The 10120-nt window shown below is 48.7% G+C and overlaps 1 protein-coding gene across 1 annotated transcript in view; it reads left to right on the top strand.

Moving 5' to 3' along the window:
• The first annotated feature begins 1239 nt into the window (after nt 1-1239).
• Nucleotides 1240-10120, top strand: part of Hhat (hedgehog acyltransferase) — a 233025-nt gene continuing 224144 nt past the window's right edge. The window contains exons 1-2 of the mRNA XM_070041440.1: nt 1240-1324; nt 9863-9996. Coding sequence (XP_069897541.1) covers nt 9906-9996 — 91 coding nt within the window. The 5' untranslated portion in view covers nt 1240-1324; nt 9863-9905. The remainder of the gene's footprint in view (nt 1325-9862; nt 9997-10120) is intronic.

Here is a 10120-nt window from a genome sequence, read left to right as displayed (position 1 = left end):
TTTGCAGTCCGATAAAGAACTCCTGACCCATTCCAGTCCCATGATTGCTGGATGAAATGTGGTAAGCATGGTCTCTGTTTTTCCTGCTTCCTGAGGCACGCAGAGTTAGCCACGTGTAACTCATCATGGACCTTGGGAAACATCCCTCTCGTGGAGATTCATCACTTTTGTTGGAGGAAGAATCCCTGAAAGGTGTGTGTGTGTGTGTGTGTGTGTGTGTGTGTGTGTGTGTGTGTGTGTGTGTGTGTGTGTGTGAATGAGAGCCCAGGTGATTGGGCTCTTCCCGATCTCTGGAACTTTGGCAGGTTGATGCCTGGCTGGCCGCTGGAGGCCCCAGGCATCAGATTCCAAATAAAAGCCCTGTCCTATTCACCTCCCTTTGAGACATGACCCTGGACCACGCACTCCAGATCTACCCTCTCCATTTGCAGGAGTGATCCTCTGCACACTGCTTTCCCATCCACGAAGTTAGCTGCTGTCTAGACCCAGAGGGGGGACAGCGAGGCTCCCGGGGGGGCTCAGTGCGTCCAGCAAGCTCGCCTCCGCCGACCAAGCCGCCCGGGCCTGCCAAGCGCGCTCCCGTTCCCTCCTGGGGCCTAAGCGACGCGGGGGACCACCAACTGGGGTTTCAGGTGACTTCTGCCCGGCTAGGCACAGCTCTTAAATCGGGATCCAGGCGGGCCGACCTCTTGGGGAGGGCCCTCCCGCACCCCCCGGACCCCATTCCCGCTCCCTGCAGCGTGGCCTAGGAGCGCCCAGGTTCCCGACTCCCCGGGCCGGACCGGAGCGCGCACACGGCGGGGGGCTACAGGGGGGGGGGCTGCAGAACGGCGCGGGACCGGCGGCGGGGAGGGCGCGCGCGGGCACGGAGGGGAGGGCGCGCGCGGGCAGGGCGGCGGGGCGCGCGCGGGCACGGAGGGGAGGGCGCGCGGGCAGGGCGGCGGGGGCGCGCGCGGGCACGGAGGGGAGGGCGCGCGGGCAGGGCGGCGGCGGGCGCGCGCGGGCACGGAGGGGAGGGCGCGCGCGGGCACGGAGGGGAGGGCGCGCGGGCAGGGCGGCGGGGGCGCGCGCGGGCACGGAGGGGAGGGCGCGCGCGGGCAGGGCGGCGGGGGCGCGGCGGGGAGGACGGCGGGGGCGCGCGCGGGCACGGAGGGGAGGGCGCGCGGGCAGGGCGGCGGGGAGGGCGCGCGCGGGACCGGCGGCGGGGAGGGCGCGCGCGGGGCCGATCCCCAGGGCGGTGTCGGCCCAGCCCGCGCGCGGAGGACTCGGAAGTGCAGACCGAGGGGTGTTGGGGAGTCGTGGCGCCGCCCGGGACAGCCCGGAGGTTGGTAGCTGGTGACCGTAGGGGTTCTGGGGGAGGTTAGGAGCTGACTTCTCGGCTTTGCTTTTACCCTGTTGGGAAAGTGAACCAATCCAAGGAAAGCTCTGCCGCTTTCCGCTCCCGCCCCAGGCCCCGGGCGCGCGCCCGGGGGCGGGGCCAGGGAGTGCGCGATCCCGACGGGAGATACAAAGGCGGCGGGGCCCGCGCGCGCCCGGGCTCCGGGCCCGGACCCCGTTCGCGTCCCCGGGCCCCGGATCCCCCCTCCCGGGCCCCTCTCCCGGCTCGGCCCCCGGTTTCCGGCCCCGCCGCGCGGGATCGCAAGCCTGTCGGAGGCGCGGCCTAACCGCTGCAGAGACCCCAGAGCCCAGGGCTTCCTCTTGCTTGCTGCTCTGTGGACTCAGTTTCCCTTTTCTGGCCCCGGTGTGACCCTCAGCGGACCACCGTCTCGTGGCGGCAAAGCTCTTCCCCCCAGCATCACCGGGGCACTGGGGTGGCCGCGATGCGCCTTTGCTGTGATCCGATGATGCTCTTTCTCTGTCAGGGCTGACCTGCAGATCCCCATCCTCCGTGGTTTGCTGTCCACGAGGTGGTGCTCACTGTGAATGCTTCATTCATTCATTCATTCATTCATTCACTCACTTACTCTCAGAGCCAAGCTCCTCCTTCAGGGCAGTTGAGCGCCATGAGAACCAACACAGGAGAGGGAAAGTTTCCCTGAAGAGATAGCTCTGTTTCCAGCTGGCCTTGAAGAACTTTCTAATGTTGCAATTTGAACTCAGGGCCTCGGATTTGCTGGGCTGGCACTCTACCACTGAAACCATGCTCCCAGTCTCCCTTTGTTGTGCTTTAGTTACTTCCTTTGGCTGGGCTCTGGTCTAGATTTTTTGTGCAATCTTTCTACCTGTGTAACTTCTGTGTAGCCAGGATGACAGGCTTCGGCCATCCCACTTGGCTTATTTGCTGAAATAGGTCTGTACCAGCTGCCCTCCAACCAAGACTGGAGTATCTGATAGTATGACTACCCTAAGGGATCCTTAAAGTTGGGGTCTTGAGTAGCTGGTATTATAGGTGTACACTACCATATCCAGATTTCCCTTTTATTCTTCATGGACCATCTTATATTGATTATTCTCTCTTCCTCTTTCCCCCCTTTCCAGATGCTGTGTTAGAACAGTTCTGGCCGGAGAGAGGAGTGGTCATTGGTAGCTTCCGGGGATGGAACTTGTCAGAGGCTCCAGATAGGTTCTTTCTAAAGCTGACTGGAAGTGGGAAGGATAGATGGGGTTATCTCTTTCTTTAATTAAAAAAAAAAGGCTTGTAGGGAGAGCCCACCCTACAGACTCACATGTTCAGGACAGGGTTTAAAATCTCTCTTTGGATTAAAAAGCCTGAGCTTTATCTGGTCTTTACTGGACTTCTGTTTTAAGAAGTATCAGGGCTGGACCAGTCTAGGGTGAAGGCCACAGTCTGGGGTGAAACCATCATGTATGTGTGGGAAGATGGACTCTGTAGATGGCATCCAGCATTAGCCCGCCTTGGTTTTCCTGCTTCTAGGCCCGACCAGTGGGAAAGTGCTCCTTCAATGGTGCATTGGACTTCCCTGCTTGGGTGAGATTCAGGGTTCTTTGTAAGGGTTCTTAACTCTGTGTGTGTGTGTTGTGCTATGGACTTCTTTGGAGTCAGTGTTTCAAAAGGCAGTGTAAAAATGGGCTTAGATAAAGCTCAGTAGAACTTGTTGTTTTTTGTTTGTTGTTTTGTTGGTCATGGGTTTGAACTCTGGGCCTGGGCGCTGTCCCTCAGGTCTTCAGCTCAAGGCTAGCACTCTACCATTTGAACCACAGTGCCACTTTAGCTTTCTGGTGGTTTATTGGAGATAAGAGTTTCACAGCCTTTCTTGCCCCTGCTAGCTTTGAACTGCAATCCTCCTTTAAAAAAAAAATTTTTTTTAATGTTGGTCATGGAGCTTGAACTCAGGGATTGGGTGCTGTCCCTGAACTCTTTTGCTCAAGGTAAGCACTCTACCACTTTAGCCACAGTGTCACTTCCTGTTGTTGGTTAATTGGAGATAAGGTGTCTCATGAACTTCAATGCCCAGGCCGGCTTTGACCTGTGATCCTCAGATCTCAGCCTCCTGAGTAGCAAGGATTACAGGTGTGAGCCACCAGTGGCCTGGTGAGCATTTGTCTAGTATTCTCTGACACTCTGGATTTGATCCCCATTATGGAAAAAAAAGTATATTGGAGCAATGTTAGCACAATGGTATTAGACTCCCTTAATTTTGTGAATACGATATGCTGCTTAATGTAGTAAGAAGCAAAATTCCATGCCGAAAGCAATGAACTTCCGTCACTGCAAAGTGCTGGAGCCTGTGCAGATGATATTTTGCTATGATATGAAAGTCTCTGTGGTTTTTATTGACGACAGAATCACCAGAACTGCTCATGCTGCAGTTCATTGTCCACATTAAGAATCCATTGAGATTCAGTTAGAGATTAAAATAAAGATGGATGAGGAAAAAATGTCTGAGCCCACAGTCCCCCTGAATTCTACCTGTGTGCATCTTGCAGGAGTGGAGGGCTGGGTTTTTTGGTTATAATTGGCGTGGAGGTTGTTTTTCTTCTTAGTTCTTGCTGGCCACAGTCATTTGCAATTGGGAGCCCTGAGTTCAGGCTCTAGGACTGTGCAAAATAAAAGATGTAAATGTCTTAAAATAATATTTGGTAAATCAAATCTAGCAAACTATAAAAAGGGCAATAAAGCCTGACCAACTTGGATTTATTCCACAAACGTAAACTTGGTTAAACATTAGAAAACCAATAAGTGCAATTAACCCTTCACAGAGATTAAAGGAGAGAAATATTTGATAAAACTCAGTGTTTATTCATGATGATGGAGGATTTACATTGCTTGGCAAACAAATTTATTGACTCAGTGCATGACAATCCCAGGAAGGTGTTTTTCAAAAATAGAAATTGAGGCTGGATATGGTGGCTCTCACCTGTAACCCCAGTTACTTGAAAAGTAGACATTGGGAGGATCAGTGTTTGAGGTCAACCTGGGCAAAACGTTGCCAAGACTCCATCTCAATTGATAAGCCAGGCAGGGGTGTACCTGCCTTCCCACTTGCTGGGAAGGCCATAGGTAAGATGATCACAGTCTGAGATTGACCCTGGGTAAAATTCCAAGACCCAACCAGAAAAATAAAGCAAAACAGGGCTGGGGGAGTGGCTCAAGTAGTAAAGTATCTATCTACCAAGTGTGAGGTGCCAACTTCATACCTCAGTGCTGCCATCACCAAAAGGAAGGTTGGTTAGCTGATTCTGAACTTTATTTGGGGAAATTCTATAGAGCCTAACGAGAGCAAATTGGGGGACTTCAATGACTAGAGCAGTATGAAATTATTCAGTGTGTATTGTTATGAGGCTTGAGGTTTGGGACTGAGAATCCATAAACAGGATTATAACAGGTGGCATCTTGGTTTGTGACGGTGCTGACACTGCACTGTGGTGAGAAAGGCTGGACTTTTTTAGCAAATGATGCTAGATCAATTGGAAATCCACATGGTCAGTATGAATCTTGGTCATTTACCTCATCCTATATTCAGAAACAAATCAAGATTTACCATACACTTACCTGTGAAAGGCAAAGCCAACTTCTAGAAGAAAGCAAAGTAAAATATCTTTATGACTTTAAGGACACCAAAAGTACTACTTGTAAAGAAATATATAGGTATGAGCTTATGTCCATCTGAAGATTACATAAAGATAAGGCAAGTTACAGAATAGAGGAAGGTTTTACAATCAGTATATCCAGATCAAGAACCCAAGCCCGGCCTTTAGAAAGAATATCCTTAAGCTAGGAAAAGGTGGGTAGCACTATAGAAAATGGTTAAGTGGGCCTTCATCAAAGAGGATCTCTGAATTTCTACTAAATATGAAAATGTGGGCAAACCTCATATGGGATTAGGGAATTGGAAATTAAAAGTTACCATGAGGTATCATGTGTGTTTACCAGAATGGCTAAGATTAAAGAGAAGGTCAGTGGTAAGTACAGGTTAGGGTGTGGATAAAGTGGAACTCCTGCACATTTCCAGGAGGTATACAAGTTAGCATGACTGGTAGGAAATCTGGCTTGCTGTATCTTTTGCTAAAGCTGGCCAAACGCATCCCCTGTGACCCAGCTCTCCTATTCATAGACATTCTGGTAAGACATGCGTAGGTACAGCAGAAGTCATGTCAAAGAATATTCTGAACACTGAGGTTCATGATAGCTCCTAGCTAGAAACAATCCACTTGTTCATTAGGGATAACGTGGGAAAATGCCTAAGTAACTTGTTTATATAATGAGATACTTTATGTTACCAAAGATGAACAGATTACTACCGCTCATAAGCACATGGTCCAGTGTTCTACATGGAAAGCTGGGCACAATTAGAAATCCATAAAGTATAGGTGCTTTGTGATTCCACCCATCTGAAATGTAAAACCAAGCAGAACTAAATAAATAATGGTGGCCACTTTGGGTCGATAGTGAGTAAGCCAAGAGAGAAGGGGCTTCTGAGATACTTGTGGTAATTACTTGGATGACTCCACTTCTTAAAAACCTTCATTTGTTTTCTCTTGACTATATTTTAATAAAAATTTTACCTAAATGTTATGCTATTGGGAAGAAAAAACCCAGTTCATTCAGATGACCCCTGACCCGGGAGTTTAAGAGATAGTGGACCTGATTCTTGGTGACTGAAAAGTCTTTAAAAGAGGTTGAGAATTTTTAAGGAAAAAGAATGACAGATCCGATCAGTAGTTTTGTTGAGGTAAGGGTTTATAAAATCGACGTCTTTGGGGGGAGGCTGCAGCAGTTCATATAAAAAGACTTAGCGTCGTGTTTGATCGTGAGCTCGATGGTAGTGCAAGCACGAAGCCAAATGCTAACGCGAATGCTGGGCGTGACATTTTGCTTTCAGATTTACTTTTCTTCCAATTTGAGTGTTTGAAGTTTATCACAATTGGATTAAAATGCAATCTGTTTTCGATCAGTCCTTTCAGTTGGGTGCTTTCCTCTCACGAGGCCCTGGACTAAAAGGTAAGGATGACATTCATTTTCTGTTGCATCTGTAACGAATCAGTTCACATTTTGTGGCTTGCCACAGGTAGCTGGCTCTCCATTTCCGTGGGATGTAATCCAACTGTGGCTTGAAAAATATTGGAAACAAAAATTGCATGCGCTTTCCCTCCCTTGCATCATTATTGTCTAAATAATACAATATAAAAACGATTTTCATTGTATTTGGTACTTAAAGTATGTGGGAAGCTATAGGTAATGCATATTGATCCTGCACTTATTTTTTATGTAAAGGAGTTGGGTGGGCACAGATGTCCATGTGTGTTCACAGGAGTATTATAGCCCTGCTCTGTGGACACCAGGAAATCTGTGGTTTTGTGATTCTGGAGATCAGAAGTCTAACTTGGATTGGCAAGTCTCATTTCTTCCAGAAGATCTGGGAAGGAATGTTTCTATTGTTTCCTTTTCCAGTTCCTGGATTTCTTTTACAGTCACTTGTGATTGTTTTATCCATTCCCAAAGCACAACTCCTCTCTGTTTCTGACACCACTCCCCTCTCTGTCAGCCATGGGGTTTGAACTCAAGACCTGATCACTCTCCTCGAGCTTTCTTGCTCAAGGCTAGCATTTTACCACTTCGTATCACATCTCCGTTTCCGGTTTCCTGGTGATTAATTGGAGATAAGAGTCTTGTAGAGTTTCCTACCTGGGCTGGCTTTGAACCTTGAATCTTAGATCTCAGCTTCCTGAGTAGCTAGGATTACAGGTGTGAGCCACCAGCACCGGGCTCTTTCCTTCCTCTTGTAAGGGTCCACCCAGATAATCCAGGATAATGTCCATTATGGGAATGCTCTCACTCAGTCACGTCTGCAACCTAGTCACAGGGATTCAGGCATGAGAATTTCCAGAAGCACCCTCTTGGTGGGAAGCCCACATCAGAAAGCTTCATGGTTTGGCTGCACAAATAGCCCAGTTCTGGTTTCAGTGTGGTGCATTGATATTTGTGGGTTGAAGAAATGAGTCTTAAGACTTCTATGGTTGGAGTATAGTTTCTGAAGTTGAGAGTCAAGAAGGAAACCAAGCTGATGAAAACATGCCTCTGCGTGAAATACCATGGTGAACCCCCTTTGAGTGATGAGTGTACTCGAGCAATAATGAATGACAGGAACGTGAAATGGGTCTTTTCAGGGATAGAAGTCCTCATGGGAGGGAGGCGCATGCTGGAGAGGATGAAGGAGGTAACTGTGGTCCTCTGTACATGTGTGAAAATGGAGCAATGAGGCTTGTTGAGATTGGTTAGGGAAGGAGGGGGAGTGACGTAGGGGTGAAGCTGATCCAGGTACGTTGTTTGTGTATATGGACACGTGAAAATGAAACCCCTTTGCACAACGAAATGGTGCCAATAAAACTGTAATAATGAACACAAATAGTGGGGAAATGTGGCTCAAGTGGTAGAGCACCTGGCCTACAATGTGAGGCCCTGAGTTCAATCCCCATTCCTGTCAGAAAAGAATAAAAAGGAATATCAAGGCGGCCTGAAGAAGGGCTCTGGAGTTAGACATGGTGGCTGTGAATCTAAGCTCTGCTGTTTGCCAGCGGTGTGACTTTGGGCAGGTTTCTTAATCTTTCTGAACGTCAGTTTTCTCTTGTGTTAAATATGGATACCCTAAAAAGATCATGATGATGATTCCATAAGGAAATAAATGTATGGTTCATTTTCAGCTTAGGTACAGCTTTTACTAACCAGTGCGAAACGAGAGAGGGGAGAATCTTAGTTGAGGATGTGGAGAATTGACCCACTAGTATTGGTAGTTTAATGCTGGGAGCTACTGCTGTAAACACCTCCAGCGGGTGTTTGTAAGTGGGGCTAGCCCGCTTAGGGCTCCTATCAAGAGTTCAGAGTAGGAAGCTGTGTGTTGGTGGCTCGTGTCTGTAATCCTAGTACATAAGGAGGCTGAGATCTGAGAATCATGGTTTGAACCCAGTCTGGACAGGAAAGTTAATGAGACTCTTATCTCTAATGAACCAGTCAAAAGCCTAAAGTAGGGCTGGAGCTCAAGTAGTAGAGTGCTGGTCTTGAGCTAATGCTAAGGGTCAGTGCCTAGACCCTGAGTTTAAGCCCTGGTACTAGCTTGTGCTCACATGTGTGTGCGCACACACATACACACCCCACCACAAAGTGACGTTCTTCCCTCTGATTCTACTTAGTGCCCATGTAGTTGTAAGACTGAATCTGTGTGTAAAATACACAGGAAGAATTTTGTGTACACTTGAGGAATAGCCTCGCTGATTTCATCTTGGTAGCTTTGCCTGTAGAACAACAGGCTTAGCTGGGCACTGTTGATTCACGCCTGTAATCCTAGCTTCTCAGGAGGCTGAGATTTGAGGATCACAGTTCAAAGCCAGCCTGGGCAGAAAAGTTGTGAGACTCTTATGTCCAATAAACTACTCAGGAAAAGTTGGAAGTGGCGCTATGGCTCAAAGTGGTAAAAAATAAATGAAACAGGCTCCTGTGGAGAATGACAAATAGAATTGGAAACTTTTGGGGGGTTTCCAAGACCTTTTAGGGTTTTTGACATTTAAAAACTTCTAGTTATAATTTTAAAGGTATAGTTTTCCTCTTTTTTTTTGTACTGTGGGGTCATTAAACCTTTAAGACATATATCTACTCTGATTGGCTTTCTGGGTATATGGCTGAAATGAACAGAAAAAAGCCAGTCTGGGTGGATGGGGAGTGATTTTTCTTGGAAAAAGCGGGCAAGAGTTGGGAAAAGAGGTGTAAAAAAAATCTGTTCAGGGGATGTGTGGTGCCTGTGTGTTGATGTTATTGTTGAGTGGAGGTGACCTTGGGCAGGTGTGACGCGACTGTCTCCGATTCCCCCAGGGGTCAGTAGATCGAAGGGGAGTCACTAGGCAGAAGACTGTTAAGTGGCCCCCAAGGACGGTTTATGATTCTAGCTAGATTGGAATGCCGAGATGGGAAGGATTGTAATTCAAGATCAGCCAGGGCAGAGAAGTTCAAGAGACCTTTTCTCAATCAATAGCAGTGGCACGAGCCTGTCATTCCAGCTGTGTGGAAGGCTGAGATCAGGAACACATTGTGGCTGTAGCCCATGGCATACCTGGCATCTCTTCTGGCTACATTCCAGACAACTGCTACCTGCTGGGGACTTATACTCAGGGTCCCATCTCCCTAAGGTTTCATTCCACAAGCAGAGAGGTGGGTGTGCCATGGACATGCCTAGGAAAAGAGACAGCTCTGTGTGTGTGTGTGTGTGTGTGTGTGTGTGTGTGTGTGTGTGTGTGTGTGTGTGTGTGTGTGTGTGGGCAGCTAGGGGAGGAAGTTCAGTTGGGGTTCTGTCTTTGTCATCTTGTACAACGAAGGCTGTCCCAGGAGTGACAATGAACTCAGCGATGTTAAGGGGCTTCTGTATAGAGTCTCATGGGTAGCTTCACGTGCTTTCTCTGCTTCTCTTCCCAGGCACCGCTGACGAGGGCCCGGGGAGCCACTGTGGGAAGCAGCGATGCTGTCCCGGTGGGAGCTGTCTCTTCACCTGCTCGCTTCACTGGGCTTCCACTTCTATTCTTTCTATGAAGTTTACAAAGTGTCCAGAGGTAAGGACCTCAGCTTTTCTGATCTCCTGTCAAGGAAGGAAGTGAACAGATTGTGACCAGAGGTAGATGGGAGGGGGGGGGGTGCTCGAGAGCCAGCGGGGCTTGGGCCTGCTTTGCTTCCCCG

Source organism: Dipodomys merriami, unplaced genomic scaffold (genome assembly GCF_024711535.1).
Source record: "Dipodomys merriami isolate MVZ:Mamm:240054 unplaced genomic scaffold, mDipMer1.0.p SCAF_31, whole genome shotgun sequence".
NCBI lineage: Eukaryota > Metazoa > Chordata > Mammalia > Rodentia > Heteromyidae > Dipodomys > Dipodomys merriami.
Note: the sequence above shows the minus strand (reverse complement) of the source record. Positions and strands in the feature narration are given on the sequence as shown.